General features: G+C 41.4%; 1 protein-coding gene across 1 annotated transcript in view; it reads left to right on the forward strand.

The window, feature by feature from the left end:
* The window catches only part of MCPH1 (microcephalin 1), a 1,050,284-nt gene that overhangs the window by 64,629 nt on the left and 963,717 nt on the right, over positions 1–21,938 (forward strand). The window contains exon 5 of the mRNA XM_053710372.1: positions 21,618–21,732. Coding sequence (XP_053566347.1) covers positions 21,618–21,732 — 115 coding nt within the window. The remainder of the gene's footprint in view (positions 1–21,617; positions 21,733–21,938) is intronic.

The raw sequence follows: 21,938 nt of genomic DNA on the forward strand, positions 1-21,938 counted from the left end.
TCAATCATCAGGGAAGAACGAGGAGTTCCTTAGCGATGACAGAGGTAACCAAAATAATTCAGTGGGCGGAAACCCACTCTTGCTGTCTGTCGGCGATCCACATCCCAGGAGTGGACAACTGGGAGGCGGACTTCCACAGATGAAAGGTCTGCCTGCTCAGGAAGTGGGAACTCCATCCGAAATTGTTTTCCAGCCTGATTTTCAAATGGGGTCAGCCGGAATTGGATCTCATGGCATCTCGGCAAAATGCCAAGCTTCCGAGGTACGGGTTGTGGTCCAGGGACCCACACGTGGTACTGATAGATGCCCTGGCAGTACCTTGGACCTTCAGTCTAGCATACCTATTTCCTCCGTTTGCTCTTCTTCCTCGGGTTATTGCTCGAATCAAGCAGGAGAGGGCCTCTTTGATCCTCATTGCACCAGCTTGGCCTCACAGGATTTGGTATGCCGATCTGGTGGACATGTCATCTCTGCCACCTTGGAGACTTCCGTTGAGGAAGGACCTTCTAATTCAAGGGCCCTTCCATCACCCAGATCTAGTTTCTCTGAAGCTGACTGCTTGGAGATTGAACGCTTAATTTCTCCAACATAGGTGTGTCCGGTCCACGGCGTCATCCTTACTTGTGGGATATTCTCCTCCCCAACAGGAAATGGCAAAGAGCCCAGCAAAGCTGGTCACATGATCCCTCCTAGGCTCCGCCTACCCCAGTCATTCTCTTTGCCGTTGTACAGGCAACATCTCCACGGAGATGGCTTAGAGTTTTTTAGTGTTTAACTGTAGTTTTTATTATTCAATCAAGAGTTTGTTATTTTAAAATAGTGCTGGTATGTACTATTTACTCAGAAACAGAAAAGAGATGAAGATTTCTGTTTGTATGAGGAAAATGATTTTAGCACCGTAACTAAAATCCATGGCTGTTCCACACAGGACTGTTGAGAGCAATTAACTTCAGTTGGGGGAACAGTGTGCAGTCTCTTACTGCTTGAGGTATGACACATTCTAACAAGACGATGTAATGCTGGAAGCTGTCATTTTCCCTATGGGATCCGGTAAGCCATGTTTATTAAGATAGTAAATAAGGGCTTCACAAGGGCTTATTAAGACTGTAGACTTTTTCTGGGCTAAATCGATTCATTATTAACACATATTTAGCCTTGAGGAATCATTTATTCTGGGTATTTTGATATGATTATATCGGCAGGCACTGTTTTTGACACCTTATTCTTTAGGGGCTTTCCCTAATCATAGTCAGAGCCTCATTTTCGCGCCGGTATGGCGCACTTGTTTTTGAGGACAGCATGGCATGCAGCTGCATGTGTGTGGAGCTCTGATACACAGAAAAGTCTTTCTGAAGGCATCATTTGGTATCGTATTCCCCTTTGGGCTTGGTTGGGTCTCAGCAAAGCAGATTCCAGGGACTGTAAAGGGGTTAAATATAAAAACGGCTCCGGTTCCGTTATTTTAAGGGTTAAAGCTTCCAAATTTGGTGTGCAATACTTTTAAGGCTTTAAGACACTGTGGTGAAATTTTGGTGAATTTTGAACAATTCCTTCATACTTTTTCGCAATTGCAGTAATAAAGTGTGTTTAGTTTAAAATTTAAAGTGACAGTAACGGTTTTATTTTAAAACGTTTTTTGTGCTTTGTTATCAAGTTTATGCCTGTTTACAATGTCTGAACTACCAGATAGATTGTGTTCTGACTGTGGGGAAACCAAGGTTCCTTCTCATTTAACTATATGTATTTTATGTCATAAAAAAAATTTAGTAAAAATGATGCCCAAGATGATTCCTCAAGTGAGGGGAGTAAGCATGGTACTGCATCATCCCCTCCTTCGTCTACACCAGTCTTGCCCATACAGGAGGCCCCTAGTACATCTAGTGCGCCAATACTCCTTACTATGCAACATTTAACGGCTGTAATGGATAATTCTATCAAAAACATTTTAGCCAATATGCCCACTTATCAGTGAAAGCGCGACTGCTCTGTTTTAGAAAATTCTGTAGAGCATGAGAACGCTGATGATATGGTTTCTGAAGAGCCCCTACACCAGTCTGAGGGGGCCAGGGAGGTTTTGTCTGAGGGAGAAATTTCAGATTCAGGAAACATTTCTCAATAAGCTGAACCTGATGTGATTACTTTTAAATTTAAGTGGGAACATCTCCGCGCTCTGCTTAAGGAGGTGTTATCCAATTTGGATGATTGTGATTATCTGGTCATTCCAGAACCACTATGTAAAATGGAAAAGTTCTTAGAGGCCCCGGGGCCCCCCGAAGCTTTTCCTATATCCAAGCGGGTGGCGTACATTGTTAGTAAAGAATGGGACAGGCCCGGTATACCTTTAGTACCTCCCCCCATATTTATAAAATTGTTTTCCTATAGTCGACCCCAGAAAGGACTGATGGCAGACAGTCCCCAAGGTCGAGGGGGCGGTTTCTACTCTACACAAGCGCGCCACTATACCCATAGAAGATAGTTGTGCTTTCCAAGATCCTATGGATAAAAAATTAGAAGGTCTGCTAAAGATGTTTGTTCAGCAAGGTTCCCTTCTACAACCAATTGCATGCATTGTCCCTGTCACTGCAGCCGCGTGTTTCTAGTTTGATGAGCTAGGAAAGGCGATTATTAGCAATTCTTCTTCTTATGAGGAGATTATGGACAGAATTCGTGCTCTTAAATTGGCTAATTCTTTCACCCTAGACGCCACCTTGCAATAGGCTAGGTTAGCGGCGAAAAAATTCTGGGTTTGCTATTGTGGCGCAGAACGCTTTGGTTAAAATCTTGGGCAGCGGATGCGTCTTCCAAGAACAAATTGCTTGACATTCCTTTCAAGGGGAAAACACTCTTTGGCCCTGACTTGAAAGAGATTATCTCTGATATCACTGGGGGCAAGGGCCACGCCCTTCCTCAGGATAGGTCTTTTCAAGACCAAAAATAAACCTAAGTTTCGTCCCTTTCGCAGAAACGGATCAGCCCCAAGGGCTATGTCCTTTAAGCAGGAAGGTAATACTTCTCAAGCCAATCCAGCCTGGAGACCTATGCAAGGCTGGAACAAAAGAGAGCAGGCCAGGAAACCTGCCACTGCTACCAAGACAGCATGAAATGCGGGCCCCCGATCCGGGACCGGATCTGGTGGGGGGCAGACTCTCTCTCTTCGCTCAGGCTGGGGCAAGAGATGTTCTGGATCCTTGGGCGCTAGAAATAGTCTCCCAAGGTTATTCTCTGGAGTTCAAGGGGCTTCCTCCAAGGGGGAGGTTCCACAGGTCTCAGTTGTCTTCAGATCTCATAAGAAGACAGGCATTCTTACATTGGGTAGAAGACCTGCTAAAAATGGGAGTGATTCATCCTGTTCCATTAGGAGAACAAGGGATGGGGTCCTACTCCAATCTGTTCATAGTTCCCAAAAAAGAGGGAACGTTCAGACCAATCTTAGATCTCAAGATCTTGAACAAGTTTCTCAAGGTTCCATCGTTCAAGATGGAAACCATTCGAACACTCCTTCCTTTCATCCAGGAAGGTCAATTCATGACCAAGGTGGATTTCAAGGATGCGTATCTACATATTCCTATCCACAAGGAACATCATCGGTTCCTAAGGTTTGAATTCCTGGACAAGCATTTCCAGTTCGTGGCGTTTTCTTTCGGATTAGCCACTGCTCCTAGGATTTTCTCATAGGTACTAGGGTCCCTTCTGGCGGTGCTAAGACCAAGGGGCATTGCTGTAGTACCTTACTTGGACGACATTCTGATTCGAGCGTCGTCCCTTCCTCAAGTAAAGGCTCACACGGACATTGTCCTGGCCTTTCTCAGATCTCACGGATGGAAAGTGAACGTGGAAAAGAGTTCTCTATCTCCGTCAACGAGGGTTCCCTTCTTGGGAACTATAATAGACTCCTTAGAAATGAGGATTTTTCTGACAGAAGCCAGAAAAACAAAACTTCTAGACTCTTGTCGGATACTTCATTCCGTTCCTCTTCCTTCCATAGCGCAGTGCATGGAAGTGATAGGTTTGATGGTTGCGGCAATGGACATAGTTCCTTTTGTGCGCATTCATCTAAGACCATTACAACTGTTCATGCTCAGTCAGTGGAATGGGGACTATTCAGACTTGTCTCCGAAGATACAAGTAAATCAGAGGACCAGAGACTCATTCCGTTGGTGGCTGTCCCTGGACAACCTGTCACAAGGGATGACCTTCCGCAGACCAGAGTGGGTCCTTGTCACGACCGACGCCAGTCTGATGGGCTGGGGCGCGGTCTGGGGATCCCTGAAAGCTCAGGGTCTTTGGTCTCGGGTAGAATCTCTTCTACCGATAAATATTCTGGAACTGAGAGCGATATTCAATGCTCTCAAAGCTTGGCCTCAGCTAGCGAGGGCCAAGTTCATACATCAACCATCAGGGGGGAACAAGGAGTTCCCTAGCGATGGAAGAAGTGACCAAAATCATTCTATGGGCGGAGTCTCACTTCCGCCACCTGTCTGCTATCCACATCCCAGGAGTGGAAAATTGGGAAGCGGATTTTCTGAGTCGTCAGACATTGCATCCGGGGGAGTGGGAACTCCATCCGGAAATCTTTGCCCAAGTCACTCAACCGTGGGGCATTCCAGACATGGATCTGATGGCCTCTCGTCGGAACTTCAGAGTTCCTTACTACGGGTACAGATCCAGGGATCCCAAGGCGGCTCTAGTGGATGCACTAGTAGCACCTTGGACCTTCAAACTAGCTTATGTGTTCCCGCCGTTTCCTCTCATCCCCAGGCTGGTAGCCAGGATCAATCAGGAGAGGGCGTCGGTGATTTTGATAGCTCCTGCGTGGCCACGCAGGACTTGGTATGCAGATCTGGTGAATATGTCATCGGCTCCACCATGGAAGCTACCTTTGAGACGAGACCTTCTTGTTCTAGGTCCGTTCGACCCACTCCAGCTGACTGCTTGGAGATTGAACGCTTGATCTTATCAAAGCGAGGGTTCTCAGATTCTGTTATTAATACTCTTGTTCAGGCCTGAAAGCCTGTAACCAGAAAAATTACCACATAATTTGGTATATCTGTTGGTGTGAATCTGCAGGATTCCCTTGGGACAAGGTTAAGATTCCTAAGAGTCTATCCTTCCTTCGAGAAGGATTGGAAAAAGGATTATCTGCAAGTTCCTTGATGGGACAGATTTCTGCCTTGTCTGTGTTACTTCACAAAAAGCTGGCAGCTGTGCCAGATGTTCTAGCCTTTGTTCAGGCTCTGGTTAGAATCAAGCCTGTTTACAAAATTTTGACTCCTCCTTGGAGTCTCAACCTAGTTCTTTCAGTTCTTTAGGGGGTTCCGTTTGAACCCTTACATTCCGTTGATATTAAGTTATTATCTTGGAAAGTTTTGTTTTTGGTTGCAATTTCTTCTGCTAGAAGAGTTTCAGAATTATCTGCTCTGCAGTGTTCTTCTCCTTATCTGGTGTTCCATGCAGATAAGGTGGTTTTGCGTACTAAACCTGGTTTTCTTCCAGTTTCAAAGAAGGAACGTTTGTTGCACAACTTGGATGTAGTTCGTGCTCTCAAATTTTACTTAGCAGCTACTAAGGATTTCAGACAAACTTTGTCTTTGTTTGTTGTTTATTCTGGTAAACGGAGAGGTCATAAAGCAACTTCTACCTCTCTCTCCTTCTGGATTAAAAGCATTATCCGATTGGCTTATGAGACTGCCGGACGGCAGCCTCCTGAAAGAATCACAGCTCACTCCATTAGGGCTGTGGCTTCCACATGGGCCTTCAAGAACGAGGCTTCTGTTGATCAGATATGTGAGGCAGTGACTTGGTCTTCACTGCACACTTTTTCTAAATTTTACAAATTTGATACTTTTGCTTCTTCTGAGGCTATTTTTGGGAGAAAGGTTTTGCAAGCCGTGGTGCCTTCCATTTAGGTGACCTGATTTGCTCCCTCCCTTCATCCGTGTCCTAAAGCTTTGGTATTGGTTCCCACAAGTAAGGATGACGCCGTGGACCGGACACACCTATGTTGGAGAAAACAGAATTTATGTTTACCTGATAAATTACTTTCTCCAACGGTGTGTCCGGTCCACGGCCCGCCCTGGTTTTTTTTTAATCAGGTCTGATAATTTATTTTCTTTAACTACAGTCACCACGGTAACATATGGTTTCTCCTATGCAAATATTCCTCCTTAACGTCGGTCGAATGACTGGGGTAGGCGGAGCCTAGGAGGGATCATGTGACCAGCTTTGCTGGGCTCTTTGCCATTTCCTGTTGGGGAGGAGAATATCCCACAAGTAAGGATGACGCCGTGGACCGGACACACCGTTGGAGAAAGTAATTTATCAGGTAAACATAAATTCTGTTTTTATCCAAGCGGGGCTTTTCATAGAGACCATGATTCAGGCTCGTAAACCTGTAACGAGAAAGATTTACCATAAGATATGGCGTAAATATCTCTTGGTGTGAATCTAAGGGCTTCTCCTGGAGTAGAGTTAGGATTCCTAGAATTTTGTCTTTTCTCCAAGAGGATTTGGAGAAAGGATTATCGACAAGTTCCCTAAAGGGTCAAATCTCTGCCTTATCTATTTTGTTACACAAGCGTCTGGCAGATGTTCCACATGTGCAATCTTTTTGGTCAGGATCAGGCCTGTGTTCAAACCAGTTACTCCTCTATGGAGTCTTAATTTGGTTCTCAAAGTTCTTCAAGGGGCTCCGTTTGAGCCTATGCATTCATTAGATATTAAGTTATCTTGGAAAGTTTTATTTCTTGTTGCTATTTCTTCTGCTCGCAGAGTATCAGAGCTCTCGGCTTTGCAGTATGAGTCTCCTTATCTTAGTTTTCATACAGATAAGGTAGTTTTGCGTACTAAACTAAACTAAAATTAGGATTTCTTCCTAAGGTTGAGGCTGCTTTTGGGAGAGAGGTTCTTCAAGCAGTGGTGCCTTCCGTTTAGGTTCCCTGTCTTGTCCCTCCCGTATCATCTGTGTACTCTAGCTTGGTTATTGATTCCCAATAGTAATTAAGATGATCCGTGGACTCATCGTGTCAAAAAAAAAAAAAATATATCGGGTAAGCATAAATTATTTTTTTCCATTTTTAAATACGGGGGGGGGGGGGGGGGCTTTTACTTAGCGCCTTTCTCCCCTTCTGATATATGTAAATGGAATAAGATTCTTTATTTAAAAGAGGGAATTTACCTCTTCAATGATGTTGCTATGCTCTTCCAAATATGTTAATAGGAATCACCTATCCTAACTAGAGGGATTTTTGTTAAATGGGGGAGATGCTATTTTAGAGCCCCTATCACACCTAAAAAAAAAGCCACACAGTGAGCACCAGATTTTATTTTGGAAAGAGTCAAGCCTCCTCTATTTTCAGAAACAAGTATAAAAATTAATTTAAATTTAACAAAATAAAATCATAAAATATACATAGTCCTCCCCATTACACCACAAAGACAGTTTTTTTGACTTACATAATATTCAATTACTAATTTTTTTCTTAGAGATAGTGAATATTCAGGTTTCCAAAGCTAAACTGTATATTTATTTATATATCCTGCAATATTTCTGCAGCTATAAGTGAATATAGAATTTGTGAAGAATTTTCCCCAGAAAATGCATTATATTGTTAAAATAATGTTAGTTTAAACTCTAGCGTTACAAAAACTCTAGGATTTACCATCACTAAAAATAAATTGGATTTTCAGTGATCACTTTGTAAATAAGTGTGCTAATCGCACCCTTTCTGAACCGCTAAACTTATCGGTTCCAGCCTTCCATGGAACAGCGCTTTTCTTCTGTTATGTGTGATCAGTCCACGGGTCATCATTACTTCTGGGATATAACTCCTCCCCAACAGGAAATGCAAGAGGATTCACCCAGCAGAGCTGCATATAGCTCCTCCCCTCTACGTCACTCCCAGTCATTCTCTTGCACCCAGCAACTAGATAGGATGTGTGAGAGGACTATGGTGATTATACTTAGTTTTTATAACTTCAATCAAAAGTTTGTTATTTTACAATAGCACCGGAGCGTGTTATTGCCTCTCTGGCAGAGTTTGAAGAAGAATCTACCAGAGTTTTTACTATGATTTTAACCGGAGTAGTTAAGATCATATTGCTGTTTCTCGGCCATCTGAGGGAGGTAAAAGCTTCAGATCAGGGGACAGCGGGCAGATGAATCTGCATTGAGGTATGTAGCAGTTTTTATTTTCTGAATGGAATTGATGAGAAAATCCTGCCATACCGTTATAATGACATGTATGTATACTCTACACTTCAGTATTCTGGGGATGGTATTTCACCGGAATTACTCTGTTAAAAGTACATTAAACCTTTTAATAGGTATTTATTATGTTAAACGTTTTTGCTGGAATGTAGAATCGTTTGCATTTTCTGAGGTACTGAGTGAATAAATATTTGGGCATTATTTTTCCACTTGGCAGTTGCTTGTTTTAATTGTGACAGTTTCGTTTCTCTCTCACTGCTGTGTGTGAGGGGGAGGGGCCGTTTTTGGCGCTCTTTGCTACGCATCAAAAAATTCCAGTCAGTTACTCTTGTATTTCCTGCATGATCCGGTTCATCTCTAACAGATCTCAGGGGTCTTCAAACTTCTTTGGAGGGAGGTAGATTCTCTCAGCAGAGCTGTGAGACTTATATATTGACTGTGATTAAAAACGTTGCTCTGTAATTTTTATGTTTCAAATTTAATTATTGTTACTTTACTAATGGGAACAAACCTTTGCTAAAAGTTGTGTTGTTTTTAAGGATTGATGCTATAACTGTCTTTCAGTTCATTATTTCAACTGTCATTTAATCGTTTAGTGCTCTCTGAGGCACAGTACGTTTTTGTTAAATAAGATTGTAACCAAGTTGCAAGTTTATTGCTAGTGTGTTAAACATGTCTGATTCAGAGGAAGATATCTGTGTCATTTGTTCCAATGCCAAGGTGGAGCCCAATAGAAATTTATGTACTAACTGTATTGATGCTACTTTAAATAAAAGCCAATCTGTACAAATTGAACAAATTTCACCAAACAGCGAGGGGAGAGTTATGCCGACTAACTCGCCTCACGTGTCAGTACCTGCATCTCCCGCCCGGGAGGTGCGTGATATTATGGCGCCTAGTACATCTGGGCGGCCATTACAGATAACATTACAAGATATGGCTACTGTTATGACTGAAGTTTTGGCTAAATTACCAGAACTAAGAGGCAAGCGTGATCACTCTGGGGTGAGAACAGAGTGCGCTGATAATACTAGGGCCATGTCTGATACTGCGTCACAGCTTGCAGAACATGAGGACGGAGAGCTTCATTCTGTGGGTGATGGTTCTGATCCAAACAGATTGGATTCAGATATTTCAAATTTTAAATTTAAATTGGAGAACCTCCGTGTATTACTAGGGGAGGTTTTAGCGGCTCTTAATGATTGTAACACTGTTGCAATACCAGAAAAATTGTGTAGGTTGGATAAATACTTTGCGGTACCGGCGAGTACTGACGTTTTTCCTATACCTAAGAGACTAACTGAAATTGTTACTAAGGAGTGGGATAGACCCGGTGTGCCGTTCTCACCCCCTCCAATATTTAGAAAGATGTTTCCAATAGACGCCACCACACGGGACTTATGGCAAACGGTCCCTAAGGTGGAGGGAGCAGTTTCTACTTTAGCTAAGCGTACCACTATCCCGGTGGAGGATAGCTGTGCTTTTTCAGATCCAATGGATAAAAAATTAGAGGGTTACCTTAAGAAAATGTTTGTTCAACAAGGTTTTATATTGCAACCCCTTGCATGCATCGCGCCGATTACGGCTGCGGCAGCATTTTGGATGGAGTCTCTGGAAGAGAACCTTAGTTCAGCTACGCTGGACGACATTACGGACAGGCTTAGAGTCCTTAAACTAGCTAATTCATTCATTTCGGAGGCCGTAGTACATTTAACCAAACTTACGGCTAAGAACTCAGGATTCGCCATTCAGGCACGTAGGGCGCTGTGGCTAAAATCCTGGTCAGCTGATGTAACTTCTAAGTCCAAATTACTTAATATACCTTTCAAGGGGCAAACTTTATTTGGGCCCGGTTTGAAAGAAATTATCGCTGACATTACAGGAGGTAAGGGCCACGCCCTGCCTCAAGACAAAGCCAAAGCTAAGGCTAGACAGTCTAATTTTCGTCCCTTTCGGAATTTCAAAGCAGGAGCAGCATCAACTTCCACTGCACCAAAACAGGAAGGAGCTGTTGCTCGTTACAGACAAGGCTGGAAACCTAACCAGTCCTGGAACAAGGGCAAGCAGGCCAGGAAACCTGCTGCTGCCCCAAAGACAGCATGAACCGAGGGCCCCCGATCCGGGACCGGATCTAGTGGGGGGCAGACTCTCTCTCTTCGCCCAGGCTTGGACAAGAGATGTTCAGGATCCCTGGGCGCTAGAGATCATATCTCAGGGATACCTTCTAGACTTCAAATTCTCTCCCCCAAGAGGGAGATTTCATCTGTCAAGGTTGTCAACAAACCAGATAAAGAAAGAAGCGTTTCTACGCTGTGTACAAGATCTGTTATTAATGGGAGTGATCCATCCGGTTCCGCGGTCGGAACAAGGACAAGGGTTTTACTCAAACCTGTTTGTGGTTCCCAAAAAAGAGGGAACTTTCAGGCCAATCTTGGATTTAAAGATCCTAAACAAATTCCTAAGAGTTCCATCGTTCAAAATGGAAACTATTCGGACAATCTTACCCATGATCCAAAAGGGTCAGTACATGACCACAGTGGATTTAAAGGATGCTTACCTTCACATACCGATTCACAAAGATCATTACCGGTATCTAAGGTTTGCCTTCTTAGACAGGCATTACCAGTTTGTAGCTCTTCCATTCGGATTGGCTACGGCTCCAAGAATCTTCACAAAGGTTCTGGGTGCCCTTCTGGCGGTACTAAGACCGCGAGGAATTTCGGTAGCTCCGTACCTAGACGACATTCTGATACAAGCTTCAAGCTTTCAAACTGCCAAGTCTCATACAGAGTTAGTTCTGGCATTTCTAAGGTCGCATGGATGGAAAGTGAACGAAAAGAAGAGTTCTCTTTTTCCTCTCACAAGAGTTCCATTCTTGGGGACTCTTATAGATTCTGTAGAAATGAAGATTTATCTGACAGAAGACAGATTAACAAAGCTTCTAAATGCATGCCGTGTCCTTCATTCCATTCAACTCCCGTCAGTAGCTCAATGCATGGAGGTGATCGGCTTAATGGTAGCAGCAATGGACATAGTACCCTTTGCACGTCTACATCTCAGACCGCTGCAATTGTGCATGCTGAGTCAGTGGAATGGGGATTACTCAGACTTGTCCCCTACTCTGAATCTGGATCAAGAGACCAGAAACTCTCTTCTATGGTGGCTTTCTCGGCCACATCTGTCCAGGGGGATGCCATTCAGCAGGCCGGACTGGACAATTGTAACAACAGACGCCAGCCTACTAGGTTGGGGCGCTGTCTGGAATTCTCTGAAGGCTCAGGGACAATGGAATCAGGAGGAAAGTCTCCTGCCAATAAACATTCTGGAATTAAGAGCAGTTCTCCATGCCCTTCTGGCTTGGCCCCAGTTAAAAACTCGGGGGTTCATCAGGTTTCAGTCGGACAACATCACGACTGTAGCTTACATCAACCATCAAGGAGGGACAAGAAGCTCCCTAGCAATGATGGAAGTATCAAAGATAATTCGCTGGGCAGAGTCTCACTCTTGCCACCTGTCAGCAATCCACATCCCGGGAGTGGAGAACTGGGAGGCGGATTTCTTGAGTCGCCAGACTTTTCATCCGGGGGAGTGGGAACTTCATCCGGAGGTCTTTGCCCAAATACTTCGACGTTGGGGCAAACCAGAGATAGATCTCATGGCGTCTCGCCAGAACGCCAAACTTCCTCGCTACGGGTCCAGATCCAGGGATCCGGGAGCGGTTCTGATAGATGCCTTGACAGCACCTTGGAACTTCGGGATGGCTTATGTGTTTCCACCCTTCCCGCTGCTTCCTCGATTGATTGCCAAAATCAAACAGGAGAGAGCATCAGTGATTCTAATAGCGCCTGCATGGCCACGCAGGACTTGGTATGCAGATCTAGTGGACATGTCATCCTGTCCGCCTTGGTCTCTACCTCTAAGACAGGACCTTCTGATACAGGGTCCATTCAAACATCAAAATCTAACTTCTCTGAAGCTGACTGCTTGGAAATTGAACGCTTGATTTTATCAAAACGTGGTTTTTCTGAGTCGGTTATTGATACCCTGATACAGGCTAGGAAGCCTGTTACCAGAAGGATTTACCATAAGATATGGCGTAAATACCTATACTGGTGCGAATCCAAAGGTTACTCCTGGAGTAAGGTTAGGATTCCTAGGATATTGTCCTTTCTACAAGAAGGTTTAGAAAAGGGTTTATCGGCTAGCTCATTAAAGGGACAGATCTCAGCTCTGTCCATCTTGTTACACAGGCGTCTGTCAGAAAATCCAGACGTCCAGGCCTTTTGTCAGGCTTTAGCTAGGATCAAGCCTGTGTTTAAAACTGTTGCTCCGCCATGGAGTTTAAACTTAGTTCTTAACGTTTTACAGGGTGTTCCGTTTGAACCCCTTCATTCCATTGATATAAAATTGTTATCTTGGAAAGTTCTGTTTTTAATGGCTATTTCCTCGGCTCGAAGAGTCTCTGAGTTATCAGCCTTACATTGTGATTCTCCTTATCTGATTTTTCACTCAGACAAGGTAGTTCTGCGTACTAAACCTGGGTTCTTACCTAAGGTAGTCACTAACAGGAATATCAATCAAGAGATTGTTGTTCCATCCTTGTGTCCAAATCCTTCTTCAAAGAAGGAATGTCTTCTACACAATCTGGATGTAGTTCGTGCCCTCAAGTTCTACTTGCAGGCAACTAAGGATTTTCGACAAACGTCTTCCCTGTTTGTCGTGTACTCTGGTCAGAGGAGAGGTCATAAGGCTTCGGCTACCTCTCTCTCCTTCTGGCTTCGTAGCATAATTCGTTTAGCCTATGAGACTGCTGGACAGCAGCCTCCTGAAAGAATTACAGCTCATTCTACTAGAGCTGTGGCTTCCACTTGGGCCTTTAAGAATGAGGCCTCTGTTGAACAGATTTGCAAGGCTGCAACTTGGTCTTCGCTTCATACTTTTTCCAAATTTTACAAATTTGACACTTTTGCTTCTTCGGAGGCTATTTTTGGGAGAAAGGTTCTTCAGGCAGTGGTTCCTTCTGTATAATGAGCCTGCCTATCCCTCCCGTCATCCGTGTACTTTTGCTTTGGTATTGGTATCCCAGAAGTAATGATGACCCGTGGACTGATCACACATAACAGAAGAAAACATAATTTATGCTTACCTGATAAATTCCTTTCTTCTGTTGTGTGATCAGTCCACGGCCCGCCCTGTTTTAAGGCAGGTAAATATCTTTTAAATTATACTCCAGTCACCACTTCACCCTTGGTTTCTCCTTTCTCGTTGATTCTTGGTCGAATGACTGGGAGTGACGTAGAGGGGAGGAGCTATATGCAGCTCTGCTGGGTGAATCCTCTTGCATTTCCTGTTGGGGAGGAGTTATATCCCAGAAGTAATGATGACCCGTGGACTGATCACACAACAGAAGAAAGGAATTTATCAGGTAAGCATAAATTATGTTTTTTCATTGAGGTAACATTTCCATCTCTAAACCAATAGCCATGCTAGCCGTACAGCACTATTCTCTATGCTAGCACAGCTATTGACATAGAGGTGGAAATGTCACCTCATTGAAAAAAGAGCGCTATGCTGTGGGAGGTCGGGTGCACTGAGTTTAACGAGGAAGCAGGGGCACAGAAAGGGTAAGATGTTTTTTTATTAGCTCTGCAGAATCTGTTGCCGCTCTACAAATAACCGATGATAATAATAATAATAATAATATAAGCACATTTTTTTTTTTTTAAAAAGTCATCAATATTTTTAGTGATGGTAAATCCTAGTGTTTTTGAAACACTAGGATTTACCATTACTTTAAGCTCAGCCACAATTGTCTGTCATTACTATGTCTGCCACCAGGATAGATCCAGTCAAATCAGAAAGTATATGGAAGAGAATTAAACAGATACAAGTATGTGCCAAAAGAGCAAATGAGGCATGAGGGGATTTACAAAGAGCTAGGTGGAAATATTAGTGAGATAATCTGATTATCAGATTAGCTCATACACATCCCCTCTAACAGTTGGCACACCTAATAGATCTGTATGCATATGGAAGTAGATTATAGAAGTGGGGTAGTCTCGGTCACCATCCTCAATTCATAGAGGAAGCAGTTTGAGACCATGTATTTGAAAGAGGAAAACTTCTCTTTCCAATTTGGTCCCATAACAGTCCAGCTGCCAAATGATTGCCATATACAAATAATCCTTTTAGCATCCTATTTTGGGGATTTTGACTACTGTAAAACCCATCATTTGAAAGAGGTGGGCTCTTTAATAAATAGGCCCCTAGGTCTCTTGTGTGCATATGACTAACAGTAAAAACAGGGTCAGGAAGCACTAACCACTCGTGGTTTGTGTAGTACAGTGGGGACAAAGGGACATGAATCTTTTCAAAGGTTCTGGGTGCCCTACTATCTGTAATCAGAGAACAGGGTATTGCAGTGTTTCCTTATTTGGACGATATCTTGGTACTAGCTCAGTCTTTACATACTGCAGAATCTCACACGAATCAACTAGTGTTGTTTCTTCGGAAACATGGTTGGAGGATCAATTTACCAAAAAGTTTCTTGATTCCTCAGACAAGGGTCACCTTTTTAGGCTTCCAGATAGATTCAGTGTCCATGACTCTGTCTCTAACAGACAAGAGACGTTTAAAATTGGTTGCAGCCTGCCGGCACCTTCAGTCTCAGTCATTCCCTTCAGTGGCTATGTGCATGGAAGTTTTAGGTCTCATGACTGCAGCATCGGACGCAATCCCCTTTGCTCGTTTTCACATGAGACCTCTACAGCTTTGTATGCTGAATCAATGGTGCAGGGATTATACAAATATATCACAATTAATATCCTTGAATCCCAATGTACGACACTCTCTGACATGGTGGATAGATCACCATCGTTTGGTTCAAGGGGCTTCTTTTGTTCGGCCAACCTGGACAGATGCGAGTCTTTCAGGTTGGGGAGCTGTTTGGGGATCTCTGACAGCACAAGGGGTTTGGAAATCTCAAGAGGCGAGATTACCAATAAATATTTTAGAACTCCGTGCAATTCTCAGGGCTCTTCAGTTCTGGCCTCTACTAAAGAGAAAACCGTTCATTTGTTTTCAGACAGACAATATCACAACTGTGGCTTATGTCAATCATCAGGGTGGGAGTCACAGTCCCCAAGCTATGAAAGAAGTATCTCGGATACTTGCCTGGGCGTAATCCAGCTCCTGTCTAATATCTGCGGTGCATATCCCAGGCGTAGACAATTGGGAGGCGGATTATCTCAGCCGCCAGACTTTACATCCAGGGGAGTGGTCTCTCCATCCAGATGTGTTTTCTCAGATTGTTCAGATGTGGGGGCTTCCAGAGATAGATCTCATGGTCTCTCATCTAAACAAGAAACTTCCCAGATACCTGTCCAGGTCCAGGGATGTTCAGGCGGAAGCAGTAGATGCGCTGACACTTCCTTGGTGTTATCAACCTGCTTACATCTTTCCGCCTCTAGTTCTCCTTCCAAGAGTGATCTCCAAAATCATCATGGAACAGTCTTTTGTGTTGCTGGTGGCTCCAGCATGGCCACACATGTTTTGGTATGCAGATCTGGTTCGGATGTCCAGTTGCCCGCCTTGGCCACTTCCGTTACGGCCGGACCTAATATCTCAAGGTCCGTTTTTCCATCAGGATCTCAAATCATTAAATTTGAAGGTATGGAAATTGAACGCTTAGTTGTAAGTCATAGAGGTTTCTCTAACTCAGTGATTAATACTATGCTACAAGCTCGTAAATCTGTTTCTAGAAAGATTTATTATAGAGTTTGGAAGACTTACATTTCATGGTGTTATTCTTATAAATTCTCCTGGCACTCTTTTAGAATTCCTAGAATTTTACAGTTTCTTCAGGATGGTTTGGATAAGGTTTTGTCTGCAAGTTCCTTGAAAGGACAAATCTCAGCTCTTTCTGTTTTATTTCACAGAAAGATTGCTATTCTTCCTGATATTCACTGTTTTGTACAGGCTTTAGTTCGTATTAAGCCTGTCATTAAATCAATTTCTCCTCCTTGGAGTCTTAATTTGGTTCTGAAGGCTTTACAGGCTCCTCCATTTGAGCCTATGCATTCTTTGGATATTAAACTACTTTCCTGGAAAGTGTTGTTCCTTTTGGCTATTTCTTCTGCTAGAAGAGTTTCTGAGCTATCTGCTCTTTCTTGTGAGTCTCCTTTTCTGATTTTTCATCAGGATAAGGCAGTTTTGCAGACTTCTTTTCAATTTTTACCTAAGGTTGTGAATTCTAACAACATTAATAGAGAAATTGTTGTTCCTTCCTTGTGTCCTAATCCTAAGAATTCTTTGGAGAGATCCTTACATTCTTTGGATGTGGTAAGAGCTTTGAAATAGTATGTGGACGCTACTAAAAATTTCAGGAAGACTTCCAGTTTATTTGTTTTATTTTCTGGTCCTAGGAAAGGTCAGAAAGCTTCTGCTATTTCCTTGGCTTCTTGGTTGAAACTTTTGATTCATCAAGCTTATTTGGAGTCGGGTCAAACCCCGCCTCAGAGAATTACAGCTCATTCTACTAGATCAGTCTCCACTTCGTGGGCTTTTAAGAATGAAGCTTCAGTTGATCAGATTTGCAAAGCAGCAACTTGGTCCTCTTTGCATACATTTACTAAATTCTACCATTTTGATGTATTTGGTTCTTCGGAAGCAGTTTTTGGTAGAAAAGTCCTTCAGGCAGCTGTTTCAGTTTGATTCTTCTGCTTTTGATTTAGGTTTTTTTCTTTCAAAAGTGAAAATAACTTATTTTTTGGGTTGTGGATTATTTTTTCAGCGGAATATGGCTGTTTTTATTTTATTCCCTCCCTCTCTAGTGACTCTTGAGTGGAAGACTCCACATCTTGGGTATTGATATCCCATATGTCACTAGCTCATGGACTCTTGCCAATTACATGAAAGAAAACATAATTTATGTAAGAACTTACCTGATAAATTCATTTCTTTCATATTGGCAAGAGTCCATGAGGCCCACCCTTTTTATGGTGGTTATGATTTTTTTTTATAAAGCACAATTATTTCCAAATTTCCTTTGTTGATGCTTTCTACTCCTTTCTTTATCACCCCACTGCTTGGCTATTCGTTAAACTGAATTGTGGGTGTGGTTAGGGGTGTATTTATAGGCATTTTGAGGTTTGGGAAACTTTGCCCCTCCTGGTAGGATTGTATATCCCATATGTCACTAGCTCATGGACTCTTGCCAATATGAAAGAAATGAATTTATCAGGTAAGTTCTTACATAAATTATGTTTTGTTGTATCCCATAAGTAAGGACGAAATCTGTGGACTCGTCGTATCTTGTAAAAGAAAAGGAAATTTATGCTTACCTGATAAATTTATTTCTTTTACGATACGACGAGTCCATGGCCCACCCTGTTTTTCTTAGACAGGTTTTTATTTTTGTTAAACTTCAGTCCCCTCTGCACCCTTGGCTTTTCCTTTCTCTTCCTAACTTCGGTCGAATGACTGGAGTAGGAGAGAAGGGAGGAGCTATATATACAGCTCTGCTGTGGTGCTCTTTGCCACTTCCTGCTGACCACGAAGCGTAATCCCATAAGTAAGGATGAAATCCGTGGACTCGTCATATTGTAAAAGAAATAATTTTATCAGGTAAGCATAAATTTCCTTTTTATGATGACGCTATGCAATATGAAAAATAAAAATGGAGCTGAAATGGTTTTGTGGCAATGAGAAACTGAACCCCACCACCTACTTGTCAACCTGAATAACACTTCTCAGTACTAAGAATTAAAGGGACATTGTACACTAGATTTTTCTTTGCATAAATGTTTTGTAGATGATCGATTTATATAACCCATCTGGTTGTGTTTTTATGCTAAACTGGGAGCTTCTAAGTAATTTTTAAAAAGGTTTTATACTGGATGTTTATATCAGTGTCTGTGCATATTCTTCTTTAAAGTGATGGTAAACTCTGCAGCATAAGGTCACATATACTGAAAGCTACTGTGCTAACTGGCATATCGATCTACTTTTAGCATTAAAAACTCCAATCTACCTGTAATAATAAATGTTTTTGTCCCGCTCAGGTAACTGCTGTAATGCAGCCTCTGTCACAAAATTTCTCTTTGGCTTCCTTGACTGACAGTTGTTTTAGCCAATCAGAGCCTCACCATGCGGCCCATGTAAAATATTGACAGCACGCTCCCGTGCTTGTAACTCTGACTGCAAGAAGAACTGCGCAACTCGCTACGCCGTTGGCGCAACAGTTTACTGTTTCTGATGCGCAAACAGCGTAGCGAGTTGCGCATGCGCAGTTCTTCTTGCAGTCAGAGTTACAAGGAGCTTTCAGTATATGTGACCTTATGCTGTAGAGTTTACCATCGCTTTAAAGTAGTGTCTATTATATACTGTTATATGGAAATTGGTGTATACTGTCCCTTTAATGTAGTGTTATGCCTGCCTGGGCACACTAGGCAGTCAAAATGGTGGAAATCAATTTCATTACATCGTGTGTTTAAATAAAAGAAAATACAAAAAGTTGCATTTTGAAAACAAACAGTACCACCCCCCCCCCCCAAAAAAAAACAAAAAAAAAAAACATTCCACATAAGTAATTTATCTATAGGGGAAATATGTATTTGCAAATAAGAGGGTTCCTTCAAGCTATCCAAAGCACAAAAGGGACAGTCTAGTCCAAAATAAACTTTCATGATTCAGATAAGGCATGCCATTTTAAACAATTTTCCAATTTACTTTTATCACCAGTTTTGCTTTGTTCCCTTTCTAATCTTAGTTGAAAGCTAAACCTAGGAGGTTCGCCTCTTCTTTAAAGGGACAGTCTACACCAGAATTGTTATTGTTTTTAAAGATAGATAATCCCTTGTTTACCCATTCCCTAGTTTTGCATAACCAACACAGTTATATTTATATATTTTTTACCTCTGTGATTATCTTGTATTTAAGCCTCTGCAGACTGCCCCTTTATTTGTTCTTTTGGCAGACTTGCAGTTTAGCCAATCAGTGATGGCTCCCAGGTAACTTCACGTGCACGAGCACAGTGTTATCTATATGAAAAACATGAACTAACACCCTCTAGTGGTGAAAAACCTGTTAAAATGCATTCTTAAGAGGCGGACTTCAAGGTCTAAGAAATTAGCATATGAACCTCCTAAGTTAAGCTTTCAACTAAGAATGCCAAGAGAACAAAGAAAAATTGGTGATAAAAGTAAATTGGAAAATTGTTTAAAATTACATGCCCTATCTGAATCATGTAGAGCTGCAACAACTAATCGTCATAATCGATAATAATCGATTATGAAAATAGTTGTCAACGAATCTCATAATCGATTAGTTGGTTTGCAATTAGTTGGTCTGTGCACAACACCAGCTGCTTCACTCCAATGAACTCCTGCATATGGTATTGTGTTTTATGCTTATGTCCTTAGCCTAAAGGACATCTACAGACGTCTACTTTTCACTTTTTCAGGACAGTATACGTTTACAACTACCCCTGGCTTATGTGCAACCCAGATATAATAGTCATCATTTGGATTGTTTATATTAAATCTGGTGATTTGGAACTATGCTTTGCATGATATAGTGCTGAACTTGTTATTTACACCTAGCCCCTAGACTGATGGGAGTTATTTAAATTGATGTGCACTATTATATGTTTGCACAATTATTAGCGTATTGCTTGCTATTGCTGATTATATGTACTGTATAAATAAATGTGTAAGGCTTTGTCCTGTTATTGATATACAGTCCTTAGCGCTTTTGATTTTGTTTTTTTTATAGTTTTTTTTATAATTTTAATAAATTGTGATATGTACCAGATTCAACCTTTATAAGTATATATTTGTTATTTTTAGAGCGGACTAGATATTTCCCCTAACCTTATAGCTGGTTATTTACCATTGCATATAGATATTCAAGATATTTTTATGTTAGAATGAAGCCAATGGTTACTTTATTGAGAGGCCCCTTGCCAAGGTAGAAAACACTTAGCATTGGTGAAGAGCTAACAAAGATAAATATCCCACTTTGGTGAAATTGGCAAAACCCTACTTATACACCTCAACAGCCTTTTCTCTGCTGCAGGAAATATAGCTGCAAACAGAGAACCAGCCTTAGCCAGAAGCATGTGGACGTGTTGAGATTTTTCCATGTCAATGCAAAGTTTCTGAAAGAGTGAATAACAGAATATAATAAACAGTGATAGTCTAACTCTTTATAGTTCTACTTCTTTTCAAACAGTTTGTGGTTTTGTTTAATTATAAAACTGTGCTCTGCTGCTTAAAAATTGAAGAAACAGTTGTGTTAATGTAAAGTTTTAGTCTGAAGTTTATATTTGTAACACTCATTATGTGGATTTTATTTAAAACATAGAAAGCTATTATTGATTCTCTTTTTATCCGATTAATCGAAAAAATAATCGGCCGATTAATCGATTATGAAAATAATTGTTAGTTGCAGCCCTAGAATCATGAAAGTTTTTTTTTTTTGGACTAGACTGTCTCTTTAAGGCCATTGTGACAGTTTTTCACCACTAGAGGGTGTTAGTTCATGTGTGTCATAGATAACACTGTGCTCACGCACGTGAAGATCCAGGGAGCCATCACTGATTGGCTAAAATGCATGTCTGTCAAAAGAACTGAAATAAGGGGGCAATTTGCAGAGGCTTAGATACAAGATAATCACAGAGATAAAAAAGTGTATTTATATAACTGCGTTGGTTATGCAAAACTGGGAAATGGGTAATAAAGGGATTATCTATCTTTTAAAACAATAAAAATTCTGGTGTAGACTGTCCCTTTTAATATTGACTTAAATTTTAGCTGTGTGGAATATTAAAGTATTTTTCTGTATTAAGTATGATTTTTCTTTTTTTTTTCTTTTTATCATTGTTAGTGTAAACTATTAATGCACACCATTCGACAAGCACATACACAGATTTCAATGCACAGATCCACACCAAGCCAAGATCATGGAAGTATAATCTAGTGATTTGTAAAAATGACAAGTACTGATATGCAAAATTTAAGTCCTGTACATGCGGTGGAAAAAGCATGTAATTTCTTACTGAGTATTCTCCGGCACTGGACAAAAATAGCCATTATGTTGAGCACAGTCATTTTGGGTCTACAATATTTGAATTAACACCTGCAAAGGCAATATTATATAACATTAGACTTTAAATTTGTTCTTTTACATTTCGTCTTTTAGGAAACAACATAAACATAAAGAAAATACATAATAATATTTTAATGTAATTTATCTATAGAAGAGTGTTTGTTTTTAACTCATCATATCAGCATTATTTGTTGTGACTAATCTCTATGCATATTCACAGAATAGTATTTCCATCTTTAATGCCTTTGAAACCACTTTTACGTTAACAAAACACTTTCCCAAATAATTTGTTTGTTTTTGTTAGCGCAAGTGTATGCAGCCCAAAGACTTTGTTGAAAAAACACCAGAAAATGACAAGCGTCTGCAAAGAAAATTGGATAGAATGGTAAAAGAACTTGATGAACAAAAAGTGTCTGTAGGTGAGTTAAATGGGATACATATATATCATTGCCAAAAATAGTGGCACCCCTGCTTTTCTGTCAGATAATGCACCACTTCGCCCATAAAATTGTTGCAATTACAAATGTGTAGGCATTCTCATGTTTATTTATTTTGTTTGTATTGGTATGACACAAAAAATTGGAGAGAAAAAAGCCAAATCTGACACATTCCACGCAAAACTTAA

This window comes from Bombina bombina, chromosome 4, assembly GCF_027579735.1.
Source record: "Bombina bombina isolate aBomBom1 chromosome 4, aBomBom1.pri, whole genome shotgun sequence".
Classification (NCBI taxonomy): Eukaryota; Metazoa; Chordata; class Amphibia; order Anura; family Bombinatoridae; genus Bombina; species Bombina bombina.